Raw genomic sequence first — 15,995 nt, forward strand, 5'->3', positions numbered from 1 at the left:
TTTTCAGCGGCTGCCAAGCATTTTCTTATCTGTTCCCCAGCCCCCACCACACCCTCCGCTCCCACTTACCTTGTTGCTTCTTGTATGCTGTGTCTTTAAAGTCTTTTCTTTGATCCCCATGGTGGGCAAAGGTGTGTGACACTCTGTTCTGATTCTGAGACTAGATCAGGTGTTTCTCCCACATTCCTTTTCTCTTGTATTCTACACTGTGCGCACTAATTCTTCTCATATGTCACAGAAAGGGTAATAGACTGCTGTATTTAACAAATACTGAGTTTCATTTTTCTTCTTTAGGCAAATTTAGTGATTAACCCAGCGGCCTTGCTGCCTACAGTGGCTCCTCAAATTTTGGGAACAAAGCCTGTTTCACCAGAATTGGCTTTTCCTTCATCTGAACCTGGAAGGAGCCGTGTCCTGGAATCCATCCCCACTCTTCCTGGGAGCGGGGAGGCTGGAGTGAGCTTTGACATTCCAGCTCAGGCAGACACCTTACACAGTGCAAACAAGGTGATGAAACCATCTTTGCTTCCTTTTCCTTTGACCAGAACTTGGATACTTCTTTCTAGCCCATTAGTTACAGACACATGATTGTCAGCTCAGCTTCTGTTTAAAGGCAGCGCCTTACTTTCCTTTGGCCTGTCCTTCCTCCTTCACTCCAAGTCACTAATTCCACTTCTGTTTTATTTTGAACAGTAGAAACAATGAAGTCCCTCATTTCACTGGTGCTCTACCCTCTGTGGGTCCCCAGAGAAGAGAACATTCTAGCTCCTGGTTTGGTATGAAACCCCCATTACAGCCAAGCCATGCTTCCAGCTTTTCCAAGTAATCACCCCATGTTTTTAGCCTGAACTGTAGTAACACCTGTTCCCCAGTGTCTGGACACACATGCTCTTATCCTGATGCTGCCCACTGGTCATGCATCTGTTTCACTGAGAACTGCTGTGCCCTGCCTACAGTTCCACCTCTGTGCCCTTAGCCCCTTGTCCCCTTGTCCTGGGCTCCCGACTTCCAGATCCCATGGCACTTCCTTCCCCAGCTAGAAAAGTGCTCATGCTGTTTGACCAGTCTTCAGTGGACTCTGAATTCTCTGAAGTTTTCATTCCATTTTAATGGCTTTCCTTTTTTCTATCTAATTTGCCTTTTCTAGATAGTCTTAGCTGATCTGCATGTTAAGCAGTAGGACTAACTCTAGCAAACACGTTCAGATATTTCCAGACCTGTTTTCCCCTGTACAAAAGAAAAATGTTCTTCCTCTTCTTGTTACTTTTATTAACTTTTTTAAAATTTAAATGTGGGAAGTACCTAAAATTACTTGTGAAATATCCTTGAAGTAAGCAGGTGTTGTAGCATATTTTGCCCAAAGTTGATTGTACGTTCTTAAAACTCAACTTGATGGTGTACTTTGGAAAGTATGAGAGATATATATGTATGAGAGAATGTATGAGATATATAAGTATGAGAGAATTATAACTGTTAAGAGACTTGGTTGTTTTTTTGTTTTGTTTTGTTTTTTGTCGGTTGTGGGGCTTGAACTCTAGGCTTGGGTGCTGTCCCTGTACTCTTCAGCTCAAGGCCAGTGCTCTACTACATGAGCCGCAGCGCCACTTCTGGTTTTCTAGGTTTATTGGAGATAAGAGTCTCACGGACTTTCCTGCTTGGACTTTCCTGCTCGGCCTGGCTTTGAACCGTAATCCTCAGATCTCAGCCTCCTGAGTAGCTAGGATTATAGGCGTGAGCCACTGGCACCTGGCGAGACTTGTGTTTTGATGGTTTAGATTTCTGACCAATGTTTTCTCCATGTAATTGTTTGAATTGCAAAGTTTAATAACTTGAAGAAAATAGTTTGATAGATTGTCTTTATACTCTCAATTCTCCCTACTTCTACTACTAGAGACCCTGATATAAGCTAGTGCACTAGGTTTATACCCAGATCCTGACTCATTCTTGTTTTGAAAGATACCCAGGTTTCAATGAAAGGTAGAGGAGGTGTCAGAGAGAGTTGTGGGTCCCAGAGTGCCAACATACCTACTTTCTGAGATTCCAGTAACAGTCTTTTTGTGTGAAACTATTCTCAAAAGAGGAAAAAAATGGGTAACACTAAAGCTACACGCTTTCTTTGGAATCTTTAAGTACCTCTTATCTCCTAGATAATATCTTGATGGAATTAGGCCACATAACCCTACAGTATTTTGAGCCAATAGTTCTTTGCTGCTTTCCTCTTATGCCTTTATCACCAGATCAACATGCTCTTTTTTGCCCTTTCAGAACCGTGTCAAAGTGAAAGGGAAGCGCAGGCCACAGACCCGTGCAGCCAGGCGACTGGCTGCCCAGGACTCTAGTGAGTCTGAGGATGTTACTCTCCCCAGAGGACCCATTTCAGTAGTGGCAGATGGAGCCATTTTGCCAAATGGTCATCAATCCCAGCCTCAATCAGCCAGCGGAAAAGTCAGCTCTGAGGTGGCTGTGAGTGCTGCTCCACCACCTGCCATGGACAACAGCCCCTTTGTGACATCTCTGCATCAGCCTAGAGGCGAGGCTGACCTATTTAGTTCTGGGGACATCTTTGCCAAGAGCACAGGACCTCAGTCCATGGACAGAACAAAAGCCAAGGGCAAGGCAGCAGATTCCCTGGCCCCCTCACCAGGGGGAAGTATGGAAAGCACACTGTTTCCTGCTCTCAGTGAGGCCAGCAGGGATAGTGATCCCTTTCAGTCTGTGAAACCAAGACCAGCAAAGAAAACCAACCCCTTTCCTCTCATGGAAGATGAGGATGACCTCTTTAGAGATCAGAAAGGCATGAAGAATGAGTCCAAATCGAGCAATCAGCAGGATGTCACAAAAACACAAGACATTTTTGAGGTAACAGCAATACTTCATAGCTGGTTCTGTGTTAACGAAAATCACTGATTGACTCATTTGAGCCATAGATTATATTAAGTACTTTTTGTGCATGTCTGGTATCTCTTTGCTTGGTAATTATTAGAATCTCCTAATACTAACAAATTGACTCAGAAGTGGTTATTTGTAATTTCACCTTAGGGTAGTTTTTGTCATCTGGAATCCTTGATATAAGTCTTCAAAAAATTTTTCTTTTCAAGATATTCAAAATGGAACCCAGGACTTTACACATGCTAGGCAAGTAGTTAATAATTATAAGCCATACCCCCCAGCCTTGGGTATTGATTTTTATAGAATTTTATTGGTTGGCCTCCTTCACCTGCCATTATGACCTATATAAAAGTCCATCAGAGGAGCTTGAATGTTTAATCTGATTCTGGGTAAATTACCCCTGGCTGCAACTGCTAGTTTAGCAAAAGAGCAGGCAGTAAAAACTTCAGTGGCTGTTTCTCCCTAGATGTTCATTGGGCATTAGGGTCCCACAGAAAAGTACTCTGTTCCCCAGAGACCCCCAAGAGGAAAACCAAATAGAAACCAGGACAACAGGTAATTAAAATGCTTTCTAACAGCACTAACTGCCATTTAGGATTACCTGGAGTGAAGTTGGTGGGCAGGGATGAGGTACTGAGAAGGCCGTACTGCAGAGTTGGCATTTGAATTGGGACTAGAAGAACAAAAAGAAGCAGAGATCTAGCATAGTGTCCTCCAGACAGAGGGATACCACTGTCCCTGTCATGGCAGTTTGGATTTCTACAATTTGCTTAAGTATGTTTAGTGAAAAAAGTACTTCAAAGAAAAAAAGACAAAATGGCTCTCCTTTTTTAAAAAAAATTTTTTTTTTCTTTAAAAGGATGATATATTTGCCACTGAAGCAATTATACCCTTTCAAAAAAAGAAAGAGAAGGAAAGAACTTTGGAATCCAACTTATTTGATGATAATATTGATATCTTTGCTGACCTAACTGTAAAACCAAAAGAAAAGTCCAAAAAGAAAGTGGAAACTAAGTCTATATTTGATGATGATATGGGTAAGTTTGTTACCATTCAGTTACCACCTGGCTATGTCTCTTTCCTGGATACTGATCCCTAGCAGATTTCCTTCTGTTTCGCTCTCTGATCCTAGTTAGGCTAAGGATGGATAGTGCTGTACATCTAAGAATTTGAAGGAAGGCTGAGTACTGGTGGCTTGTGCCTCCTCAGGAGGCTAAAATCTGAGTTTCATTGTTTAAACCCAGCCCAAATAGGAAAGTCCATTGAGACTCTTATCTCCAATAAAATACTCAAAAAAAAAAAAAAAAGCCAGATGTGGGGCCGTGGCTCAAATGTAGCCTTGAGCAAAAGAAGCTCAGGGACAGCCCCTAAGTCCTGAGTTCAAGCCCCAGGACAGACACAAAAACACACAAAAAGAATATGAAAGAGCTAGAACATGACCTTTAAGAAAAATAGAACTTGTTTTTGTTTGCTTTTTAATCAGTCATGGGGCTTAAACTCAGGGCCTGGGCACTATCCCTAAGCTCTTTTGCTCAAGCTAGTGCTCTGCCATTTTGAGCCACAGCACTATTTCCAATTTTCTGGTGGTTAACTGGAAATTAAGAATCTCAAGGACTTTACTGCCTGGGTTGGCTTCAAACTGCAATCCTCAGATCTCAGCCTCCTGAGTTGCTAGGATTACAGTCATGAGCCACTTGGCACCTGGCTAGTAAATAGAATTTTTATGCCCTCTGCCATCCACTAAACATCATGATGTTATGAAAAAAAACAACAAAAACTGCTCCTATGCTGACCTAGGCTGACATGGCCATAAGAGTCAGTCAAGAGTTGGAACTACAAGCCGGCCGCTGGTGGCTCACACCTGTAATCCTAGCTACTCAGGAGCCTGAGATCTGAGGATCACAGTTCAAAGCCAGCCCAGGCAGGAAAGTCCATGAGACTCTTATCTCCAATAAAACCACCAGAAAATACCGGAAGTTGCGCTGTGGCTCAAGTGGTAGAGCACTAGCCTTGAGCTGAAGAGCTGAAGGACAGCACCCAGGCCCAGAGTTGAAGACCCACAACCAACCCAAAAAAAAAAAAAAGAGTTGGAACTACAGAGGGAGGACAGCAATTCAGAGACTTGAGGGGCATTGCAGCATAGCAGCACTATGCACAAGGGGTGGAGCTTCACTTAGCTCCTTGAGTTTGTGTTTGGGGACATGCTGCTACTTCTGTTTGGCTATGAGGCAAGTAGCCATACATGTTGACCTAGATCCTATATTAGTAGCCCTGTACTGAGGCCAAATACATGCTTCCTGCTCTCTCCTCTTGCAAGTCTGCACCTGGGAGATGGCCACACTGGGTCTGTCCACCCAGCAAACCTGTGCTGTCTTCTCTTACATACTACCACATGGAATGCAGAAGAGACTTTTTTCCCCTTAGTAAGAGAATTTAAACTCAGCTTTACATTTGCTAAGCAGGTGCTCCACCACTCAGTCTTCTCTGCCAGGCCCATTTTGTGTTGGATTTTTTTTTTTTTGCCAGTCCTGGGGCTTGAATTCAGGGCCAAAGCGCCACCTCTGGCTTTTTTCTGTGTATTTGGTACTGATGAATTGAACCCAGGGCTTCATGCCTGTTAGGCAAACACTCTACCACTAAGCCACATTCCCAACCAGTGTAGGTTATTTTTGAGGTAGAGTTTTGTTTTTTGCCCCAGGTGTTCTTGATCATGATCCTATTTGTACTTCCTTTTGCACTCTTGTGCCAGCTGTTGTGCTTCCACCAGAGCTTGAGATAATAGGCATTCAAACAGTGTCCAGCCAGTGGTGAAGATGGAGTTCTAAACTGTTATGCTTAGGCTGGCTTCCAAATGCAATACCCTAATCTCTTATCTCCCAAGTAGAAGTCTCCACCCAACTGAGACTTCAATTTGGATTATATTTTCACTTTATTTTTTGAAGAGGATCTTGCTATAGCCTAGGCAGCCTTGAACTTGGGAGCCTCAGCTTCCCAAGTGCTGCAGTTATGTGTTCACATGGCTTGAATTTTTAGTTATCAAAAAATGTAATTCATGCTAATGGTAATAGAATCACCCAACTCATAAAATGTAGAAAGTGAAAAAAGCCTTAAATGTAACCTGAATTGTTTGGTGTGAATCCTTTCGGATACAGTGATACTCATGTACATTTATATGCATAGATACCTTTATCAAAAAAAATACACTTTACCTGTTGGACTATTCCCTTTAGTCACATATGCCTTTCTATGTCAGCACACACAGATCTCCTGCCATGATTTTAATGTTTGAATAATAGTTTGTATTTAGCCATTAGCTTATTAATAGCAGTCTCGGTTGGTTGTTTTTTTTTGTTGTTGTTATAATGTAGTTATTATCATTTGTGTATACTTTATATGCCAGTCCTGGGGCTTGCACTCAGGTGCTTTCCCTGAGCTTCTTTTTGCTCAAGGCTAATTCTCCTACCACTTGAGCCACAGCTCCACTTCCAGCTTTTTTGATGATTAATTGGAGCTAAGTGTCTCACAGACTTTTCTGCCTGGCTGGCTTGAACCATGATCCTCAGATCTCAGCCTATTGAGCAGCTAGGGTTACAGATGTGAGCCAACAACAGTTGCCTTATATCCCTGTTTTAATGTTCACATGCAGGATGCTTAGTAGACTCCTAGCAATTAACATTATATATCACTAGGTAAGTCACATCCAAATTATGCTTTAAGGTCTATGAAACATTACACATAGATATAGCAATAAGGATGTCATTCTTACTATTAAGATACCTCGAAGTGTTTTATTCTGAAAGAGAATAACTCCTGTATTTTATTTCCCTTTGCATAATCTGCTTGCCTTTTTTTTTTTGGTCAGTCGTGGGTCTTGAACTCTGGGCCTGGGCACTGTCCCTCAGTTCTTCAGCTCAAGGCTAGCACTCTACCACTTGAGCCACAGCACCAAGATAAGAGTCTCACAGACTTTCCTGCCCAGGCTGGTTTTTGAACCACAATCCTCCGATCTCAGTCTCCTGAGTAGCTAGGCTTACAGGAGTGAGCCACCAGTGCCTGGCTTGCTTGCCCTCTTAAAATGCAGAGTGAAGAGACATAGAAATTAGTCCAGTATTTAAGAAAATCCTGGACTGGATCAGATCAGTTGCTTTCCCTTCCTTCCTCTTCTGTGTGCACTCTTACACACATTTGTGTGTGTGTGTGTGTGTGTGTATCAGTTGTGGGGCTTGAACTCAGGGCCTGAGAGCTGTCCCTGAGCTTTTGTGCTCAAGGCTAATGTTCTACCACTTGAGTCACAGCACCACTTCCAGTTAATTGGAGTGGTTAATTGGAGATAAGAGTCAAATGGGGACTTTTCTGCCCAGGCTGGCTTTGAACCACTATCCTCAGATCTCAACTTCCTGAGTAGCTAGAATTACAGGCATGTGCCACTGGCACCTTCCTTACACTTTTTTATGCCAGAAAAATTTATGGTTAGAGAGAATGTGACTTGTATGTAATCATAAAACTGTAACAGAGACAAATATCTAAAACTCTTGTTTCTTAGTATACTTTCTGTACTGTTACCAGAATTGAGTCTTCAATGTTTTGTGTGGATGTGTCTTAAAAACACCTATTTCCTGTTCAGCAACCTTTTTTTTCTTTCTTTTCATAGATGATATCTTCTCTGGTGTCCAGGCCAAAACAACTAAACCAAAAAGCCACTCTGCACAGGTAGCACCTGAACCAAGATCGGAACACAAGGTGGCCAATATATTTGATGATCCCCTAAATGCCTTTGGAGACCACTAGAACATAGTTATCCACTCCACACTTTTCAGCTGCAGCCTTGATTTAGCCCTTATACTCATTCTCTTAGGTTATAAAAAGCTGAAACAGCTAGCTCATCTTACACCTGATGTACTTAGTGTTTTTCTGCAGATTTTAATCATGCTTAATACTGCAAAATGAAAATGTTTTCAGAGAAATTTGTTTCTATTTATTCAGTCTTAAGTCCACAAAAAGATTAAGAATATTAGAAATATTTCATAGAGGTAGGGGCAGGGAATCTAGAGTACAAAACAAATGCCAGATAAATAAATGCCAGTGAGTGGCTAAGTCAAGACTTCATGGGGGTTGGGGAGTAGTCAGGGAGAATGAAAGGTGAGAGGTTAAGGGGTCTACGCCTGACAGGGAGTTTCCACTGAATGCTGAAAATGCCTCTACAAATCCTCTAAGGGAAAATTTGGCAAACTATGTTGCTCCCACTGTCTAATATAAATAAAGTTTTATTGGTGCACCTCCACACCCATTCATTTACACTTGTGGCTTTCCACCCACCTCCAATGTCAGAGTTGAATTGTTGCAGAAACTGGATGGCTTAGGCACATAAGATATTTACTTTTGGACCCTTTGTAGAAATGGTTTGCTGACCCTTGCTCCAAAGTATCCACTTGCATCCTTGGAGCTGTGCATTTACTTGTGGAAGGAGCAGGTTAAAGCTAGATAAAAGCAGGAAATGCTGGGATAGAATGATAGAATTGTCAGCCTCCAGAGTTATCCTAGCCTATCAGAGCAGCACTCAGCAATCCTGAAGCCACTGATTTCTTCCTTGGGCATGTTATGACTGGATGGGGGAATTGACTAACGGCCAAAGTTAAAGATTTAATGTGGCCCCTATATGTCAGCTATGTGTCCTGCTCTGCTCTGCAAGTTACTTGGTAGCAGAAGAGGGCATTTGTAGATAATCTGTCCTTTTCAGACATCTCCCTTCTCTTCTCTGGGTATCTAAACCCAACCTAGTGTGGAACTGACTCCATGAGCATGTGTCAACTAGTTTTCATTTTATTTTGAAACTGCAAGATCCCTTTGGTCTTTAGAATAGATTCTAGGAGATCCAGTAGACAATAGGGCTGTTTTGAGAGGCTGAGAGCAGTCTTCATGACAAAAAGTTCCTATGGGAAGTACTTTCTATATTATTTTACTCAGTTTCCGGTCTTCAGAACAGGTAATGTTCTAATTTTACAAGTAGGGCTGGAATCTAGAAGCTGTGTAGATCAAGGTTAGAGTTTTGTATTTTTTCCAAAATTTCACATCTGGCTCTCCCACTTTGAGCTGTTTTGATGGTGACATACTCTTCTGTTTTCCTTAACTCTTCTTTCCACCTTCATAAATGAAGGTTTCAGTAGTAGCCTTGTGAGAAGCAGAGAACATGTAAAGAGCCCTGTAACTGGTTAGTTAATGGAACTGTATTAGAAGCCAAGTCATTAAATTCATCTTCTTGACTCCAATTCCCACACTGTCATTTCTTTCAACTGGGTAGCAGGGTTGACAAGCACTTTTTACCTAGTTTAAGACTCCATTACAGGTACTATTGTAGGATCTGCTTACAAAGATGATTACAAGGCTGGGAGCTATGGCATGCACCTATAGTCCCAGATGTTGGGAGGCTGAAGCAGAAGCGTTACCTATTCCAGATCAGTCCCGTGCTGGGACCTTGCCTTCTGCAACAAACACAAAACAAAGATGACTGCCATCTTGTCTTTGTCCTCAAGGAATCAGTCTATTAGCATTAAGCACCCATAGTTTAACCGGTGAGAGACTAACATGAAAACCCAGGGTCTTCCCCCTGACCCACGGTAGAGTAGTTTGTTGAACTGGAAAGTGATGATGGAGACTCAGGAAATGACAGTGGCGACCAACAGAGTCCAGATCAGTCAAGTCACAAGTGGAGGAGGAGTGAACCCGCTGTGGGAGGTAAATTCAGTGCAGTTGCATAATCCACCCGGTGAAATCGGCAGCGGGGCTGGAAGACCTCTCAGGGTCCGCTGTAGACGGGGCCGGGCGGGAGGGGTGTGTGCTCAGCCGGCTCCGATGGCGCCGTGGGGACCTGTGTGGTCACGTGTGCTCGCGGAGCCGTCTCCCGTGACACCCGGGAGGACGGGTGTCTGGGTGACGAGCAGAACCTGTGTGGCGCCACGCTGTGTGGCCGCCGCCTTCCCTCCGCACACGGGGTGTGCGGGTGTGGGGGGGGAATGGGAGGTCCTCGGGAAGTTACCTGCTGACGCCCGTCCCAGGTCAGGCGTGGGATGGCCCCATTTTTCAGACGGGGCAATGGAGGCCGGAAATACCGGAGGACGGCTGGGTGCGGAAAGGGCTGCGTCAGGCTGCGGCCCGGGCGCCCGACGTGCCACGGCTCTGGGAATGCCACTAGGGAAAGACCGGTCTAGGCCTTCGACCCGAGAGGCCGTGCGTGTGTCCCGGGGCAGGTGCACAGACCTGGCCACTCCGGGCACGTCAAGAGGCTGGCCTGCAGCCGCCGGCCAGGTAGGTCCCCAGGCGGGCTCCGCGGTTGTCAAGAGAAAGCGTCAACATCCGGGACCTCCCAACGGACAACCACGTCCAAACGACTGGGAGTCCCCGGCGCCTGAGCAACCGCCGGCGTCGCGTCCAGGCCCCGCCCCACCCCCACCCCACCGCTGCTTATTGGAGGACTCCGGGTGAGCCGGCGAGCGATTGGCGGACGCTGTCACAAAGGGCGGGAGCTGGCTGCGTTGCGACGGTCCCTGCGGCGGAGGCTCTGCACAGCGCGCACCTCCCCGGCTGCTTAGGGCGGGCGCCCAGCGGACCAGAAGCCGGTGAGGGCGAGCGGGCCGGGTGGGGAGGGCGCCGGGGCCGAGCCGGGCCGCGCTGCGCCGCCCGCCGCTCGGCCCGGGGCCGCCGGGCCGCACCCCGCGCTCCGCAGCCCCCGCCGGCGCCGCCCGGCCGCGCCCCGATGGGTGGCGAGCGCGGAGCGGCCGCAGCGCCTCCCGGCCCGGCGGCGCGGGGCTCGGGGTCGCGGTCCCTCGGGCCGCGGCCCTCCAGACTGCGGCCGAGGAGGTCTGTGCGCCTAGAACTTTCTCGCAAATGATGACACCACTGTGGTTACCACCCTTTGTTCTTTTCTTCCTTGGAAATCACTCCCGTGACTACTCCCCTTGGTTGGACTCGGACTTTTCGGCGGCAGCCCCGACACCATTAATACTTTTAATTGTATTGCAACGGTCTCGTTGGCAATTCTCAGGCTAGGCTAGGTGACGGACTGATGTCAGCATTGCCACCTTCTCTCCTCCAACTTGTTACTTCAGGGCATTGCTCCAAAAGAGCGGGGGAGTGAAGGAAATGCTGCTTCAAACGTCCTTTCACTCCAAACTCCATGCTATCCAGCTCTTTCTTCCTGCATGCTCACTTCAGATTCTTCTGCTGTACCAGCAGCTGCTTTGTGGGCAGGACTGTGGTGGGAACCCCACGCGCTGCTCATTCTCTAGTCTCCTCTTATTTGCTGTCTAGCATGTGACTATGCTTTTCAGAATATGCATAGCACATCAGGCATTTCACTATCAGGCTGTTTCACTATCAGACTGATCCAGAGCCATAAACATGCAAGCCGTCAACATGTCAGTAAGCAGGAGCTCAGTGCCTGCATATAGTGTTGAAGTTAATGTGTAATAAAACCAGAGCAATGCTCCTTAATACTGGGCTTTTGTCACTATCACCGGTAGTGTCACCACAGTGCTTTGCATTATTCTATTTGTTGATCGGTAGTTTGGTAAGTAGCGTTAACAGCACTCAATGCTGTCAGAAGCAGCTTTTCTTGTTTGATGCTGTTTGGGAGCATTAGCCATCTGCACAATGCAGTTCAGGTTTTCCTCCAAGCATGATGAATTTTACACTATAGCAGAAATACCTGCATGTGCATGTTTGTCGTGAGTTAGAAAGTTTTGGTGGACTTGGGAGTCAATTAGTATGTGATTCCAACATATATATGTGGGAAATTACATCTCTCTAAACAAACTTTTGGAAATAAACCACATTCCCACATCTCTAAAAGAAGAATACTTCATCTAGACTATGGTTTTTTTTTTCTAAACCTGTGTGTGTGTGTGTGTGTGTGTGTATGTGTGTGTATAGGTGATGGTGGTGGTGGTGGTGGAATAGGGTTAGATTTCAGAGCCTTTCCTTGACAAGGTCCACTTGAGATATGCCTCTAGCCCCTAAGGACCAATTGAGAAAAGTAATTTTTAAAAATTCTTTCATTGAAGGAATCTTTAATGGGTATCAATATGTACAACATTCCTCTGGGTGATAGAGAAGACATCAGAAGTTGTCCCTCCCTTAAAGAGCTTATAATTTAGAAGGACAAGTTATATATAAAAATGAAATTGTTAAGGGTACAATGCATGACATGGGTAAACAGCAAATAGATTTTTGCAGGATTATCAACATATTTGAGCTCAATTTTTTTTTCTGACAATACTAGGAATTTAACCCAGAGTCTCTCACATACCAGACAAGATCTCTACCACTAAGCTACATCCCTAACCCCTTTAAGGTGATTAATAACTTGTCACTTCATAGGGCAGAGTAGGAGCAGCAATACAGAGGCTGATATGTCCTGAACCTGCAGGTATAAGGATTAGAGAAGTGAAGCTTGAGACATATTGAGATTAGGTATATAGACAAGTAAAAGGAGCTGGCAGCTGGGCTCTGGCACCTCATACTTGTCATCCTGAGGTCTGTCAAGCTGAGATCTGGGCACTGGTGGCTCACGCCTGTCATCCTAACTGCTCAGAAAGCTGAGATCTGAGGATTTTGGTTCCAAGCCAGGCCTGGTGAAAAGGTCCATCAGACTCTTATGTTCATTTAACCAGCAAAAAGCCAGAAGTGGCATTGTGGCTCAAGTGGCAGAGTGCTAGACTTGAGCAAAGAAGCTAAAGAGAAACTTGGTCCTGAGTAGAGGCACATGTGCAGACACACACACATACGCTCAGGATCTAGAAGATAATATGGGTGATGTTACGAGCCATTCTAGGGAGTCTGAAAGTTAACCTGTAGACATCATAGGACCTTAAGTTGAGAAATAACAGGATCGGTTCTATATTTTCAAAAGATAACTGCTCATGTTATGTGTTATGAGAAAAATGTGAATTAAATCAACAGCGTGATATAATCAGTATTATGTGTAATTAGTGTTATGTGATGAATTGGGATGTATAAAATCCACATTAAAATTCAAAATGCTAATGAGGATGTAGAGTGACAGAACTCTAATTCTTTGCTGGTTGCAGGCACTTAAGAGTATTGTCTGGGGGCTGGGAAGGTAGCTCAGTGGTAGAGTGCATGCCTTGCAAGCATGAGGCCCTGGGTTCCATTCCTCAGCACCACATAAACAGAAAAAGCCAGAAGTGGCGCTGTGGCTCCAGTGGTAGAGCACTAGCCTTGAGCTGAAGAGCTGAGGGACAGCGCCCAGGCCCAGAGTTCAGGCCCCATGACTGGCAAAAAAAAAAAAACAAGAGTATTGTCTGGACACTTCCTAAAAATTCCAGCAGCTGCTCTGCATTCCTTGGGATCTTTCCAAATAGTTGAAAATATATTTTCTCTTTTTGCCCTACCCATTTTTGAGGAGCCACTGGTGATCAAACTCAGGACCTTGAGTTTGCTTGGAAGTTAGCAAGAGCTAACTGCATCCCACTAAGTCTAAACACACCTTAGCTCACAGCCTGGCACTCACACTGAACGCCTTGGGACTTACCCAAATGGTCATTTTGTCTTTTCTCTCTTCTTCCCTCTGTTTTTGGTGGTCCTGATGATAGAACTCAGGGCTTTGTGTGTGTTAGACAAGTGCTCTATCACTTGAGCCATACCTAGTTAGAAACTTATATCCACATACAAAACCTGAATACAGGGTCAATAGCAGTTTTGTTCATAATTGTCGGAAGTCAAATATTCCAGATACCCATCCCAGCAAATGGGATCCAGACAGGGAATACAGTTCAGCACTAAAAAGACAGCCATGAAACAACATGGAAGGAATCCTAAGTGTATGTTACAGAATGAGAGAAACCACTTTGAAAAGGCTGCATGTCATATGACTTCAACCATATGACATTAAAACAATCAGTAGTTAACAGGAAACAGCTTGAAGGGTGCAATAAACAGAACACAGAAGGATTTTAGGGAAGTGAATCTACACTGATCTTTTTTTTTCCATTTTTTTTTTATTTTTATTTTTTGTGAACACACTGTACAGAGGGGTTACAATTACATGGGCAGGTTAATGCGTACATTTCTTATCAAGCATTCCAGCCTCCTCCTTTGTTTACCCTTCACATCCCTTCCCAGCCTCCCCCCCCCCACCCCCCTACACTGATCTTTTATACATTTGTCTAGTCCTATAGATTCACAGCACCAAGAGGAAGCCCTAATGTAAACTATAGACTGGGTGATAATTATGTATAGGTTCACCATTTGTAACAAAAGTGCCATGCTGGTGCAGGATCCAGCTAGGACTAGAAGGGAGGGGAGGGGCCTAATGGGACTTTGTCCTCAGTTTTGCTGAGAACTTGTCCGTTTGAAAGGAAACAGACTCATTCTTGTCTTTAACTTAGATTCATTTCCCTCATTGGCAAATTTTCTCTGCAATGATTTCTGAAGAGTAAAATAATTTTAGAACTTAATGTGACCTCTTCCTCTACTCCAACCTGAATAATAGAGAATAAAATAATTACTAAACAATATGATAAATTGATACCCTCATCCAGTTTCTTTTCAAGGCCAGGCTCTGCCCATGGCTCACACCTGTAATCCTAACTGCTCAGGAGGCTGAGGTCCCAGAATTAACCACAAAAAGCCAAAAGTGGAGCTGTGCTTCAAGTGATAGAGCACTAGACTTGAGCAAAATAGATAAGGAAGAGAGACTTGGTCCTGAGTTCAAGCCTCAGTATGGGCACAAAAAAAATAATAAAGTTTCTTTCCAAAAGTAAAATAGAAAAAGCAAAAAGTTGATTGGAAGAGTGAAGCAAGGATCGTAACAAGGTTTGGAAATTATTAAATTCAGAGCTACAAGCTCTGAAACTAAGTTGTAATCAGTGTGAATGGGGAAAATGAGAGACTATAGGAATTCAAGAAGTTGTATTGTCATGACTGGTTCATTTTAGATGTGATGGGTGCTTGTGGGATGGAATCCTAAGTGATTTGAATGATGAGATGGTAGAGGTACTGTTTAATAGATGAGAATTTGTGCGAAAGATGATTTGTTTGAATGTATTTCCAGTGTCCAAGTTTCAGATGTCTAAGGGACATTATTAAAGTTATTTAAATTATTGTTAACTATGATTGTTATTATTAACTGGAGTTATTATTACATTTTAAAGCCAGATATGGTGGTGCACACCTTCAATCCCAGCCATGGGAGGTTGAGATGGGAGGATTAAGCATCAGAGGCCTGCCTGGGCCACATAATGAGATCCTGTTTCAAAACAAGCAAATGAGTAAAAGCATTTCTATGAAAATAAAACTGACTTTAATGTTACTTTGTATTGTTTCGATAAGAAATTACGTATCAAAGCATTTGTTTTTATGTCTTACACTTTCATAATAGTATCCCTTTTCTGTTCTCCTAGGCTTCCTTGTTGACATGCTTCTCCAACTCTGAAGCTTTACACTTCCTGAAATACAAAAGTTTACTCAGGTGCTGCTGGTGTGGCTCAGTGGGTGAGTGCAGTTTCCTAGGTTGGAGCACCAGCACTGGGGTGGGAATGGGGGTATGGCATTGTCCCACAACACTGTAAATACACTAAAAATGAATGAAGTGAATGTAAGACTTTAAATGAGCCAGGCGCTGGTGGCTCATGCCTATAACCCTAGCTACTCAGGAGACTGAGATCTGAGGATGGAGGTTCAAAGCCAGCCCTGGCAGGAAAGACTGTGAGACTCTTATCTCAAATAAACCACCAGAAAACTGGAAGTGGCACTGTAGCTCAGGTGGTAGAGCACTTGCCTTGAGCTGAAGAGCTGAGGGACGGCGCTCAGGCCCAGAGTTCAAGCCCCATGACTGACAAAAAAAAAAAAAAAAGACTTTAAATGAACACACAGTAGGTGAATTATATTTCAAGGAAGCTATTTTCAAGGAAGATACATATTTTCTGTCCTTATAGTCTTAAATTCAAGGCCCTTCTTTATAATTTTCATCAATTCATTGCAATTTAGCATTTCAATTATCCTTGTACTCCTTATTGCACACTTTTTATTTACCTTACTACTATTTGTTGAGTTTGTCTCTCATACTCATTAACCATTTGGTATGTTTATGA

General features: G+C 44.1%; 2 protein-coding genes across 7 annotated transcripts in view; both read left to right on the forward strand.

Moving 5' to 3' along the window:
• Window positions 1-8,170, forward strand: part of LOC122122377 (WASH complex subunit 2A-like) — a 62,184-nt gene extending 54,014 nt beyond the window's left edge. Inside the window, exons 28-31 of the mRNA XM_042696546.1 lie at window positions 295-507; window positions 2,266-2,859; window positions 3,749-3,926; window positions 7,541-8,170. Coding sequence (XP_042552480.1) covers window positions 295-507; window positions 2,266-2,859; window positions 3,749-3,926; window positions 7,541-7,677 — 1,122 coding nt within the window. The 3' untranslated portion in view covers window positions 7,678-8,170. The remainder of the gene's footprint in view (window positions 1-294; window positions 508-2,265; window positions 2,860-3,748; window positions 3,927-7,540) is intronic.
• A 2,243-nt stretch (window positions 8,171-10,413) lies between these two features.
• The window catches only part of Zfand4 (zinc finger AN1-type containing 4), a 46,996-nt gene continuing 41,414 nt past the window's right edge, over window positions 10,414-15,995 (forward strand). For all 6 annotated transcript variants that reach the window (XM_042696547.1, XM_042696548.1, XM_042696552.1 and 3 more), the window contains exons 1-2: window positions 10,414-10,502; window positions 15,306-15,396. The gene's annotated coding sequence lies outside the window, so the exon portion shown is untranslated. The remainder of the gene's footprint in view (window positions 10,503-15,305; window positions 15,397-15,995) is intronic.

The sequence above is a fragment of the Dipodomys spectabilis genome, unplaced genomic scaffold, assembly GCF_019054845.1.
Source record: "Dipodomys spectabilis isolate Male_0828 unplaced genomic scaffold, ASM1905484v1 ptg000207l, whole genome shotgun sequence".
NCBI lineage: Eukaryota > Metazoa > Chordata > Mammalia > Rodentia > Heteromyidae > Dipodomys > Dipodomys spectabilis.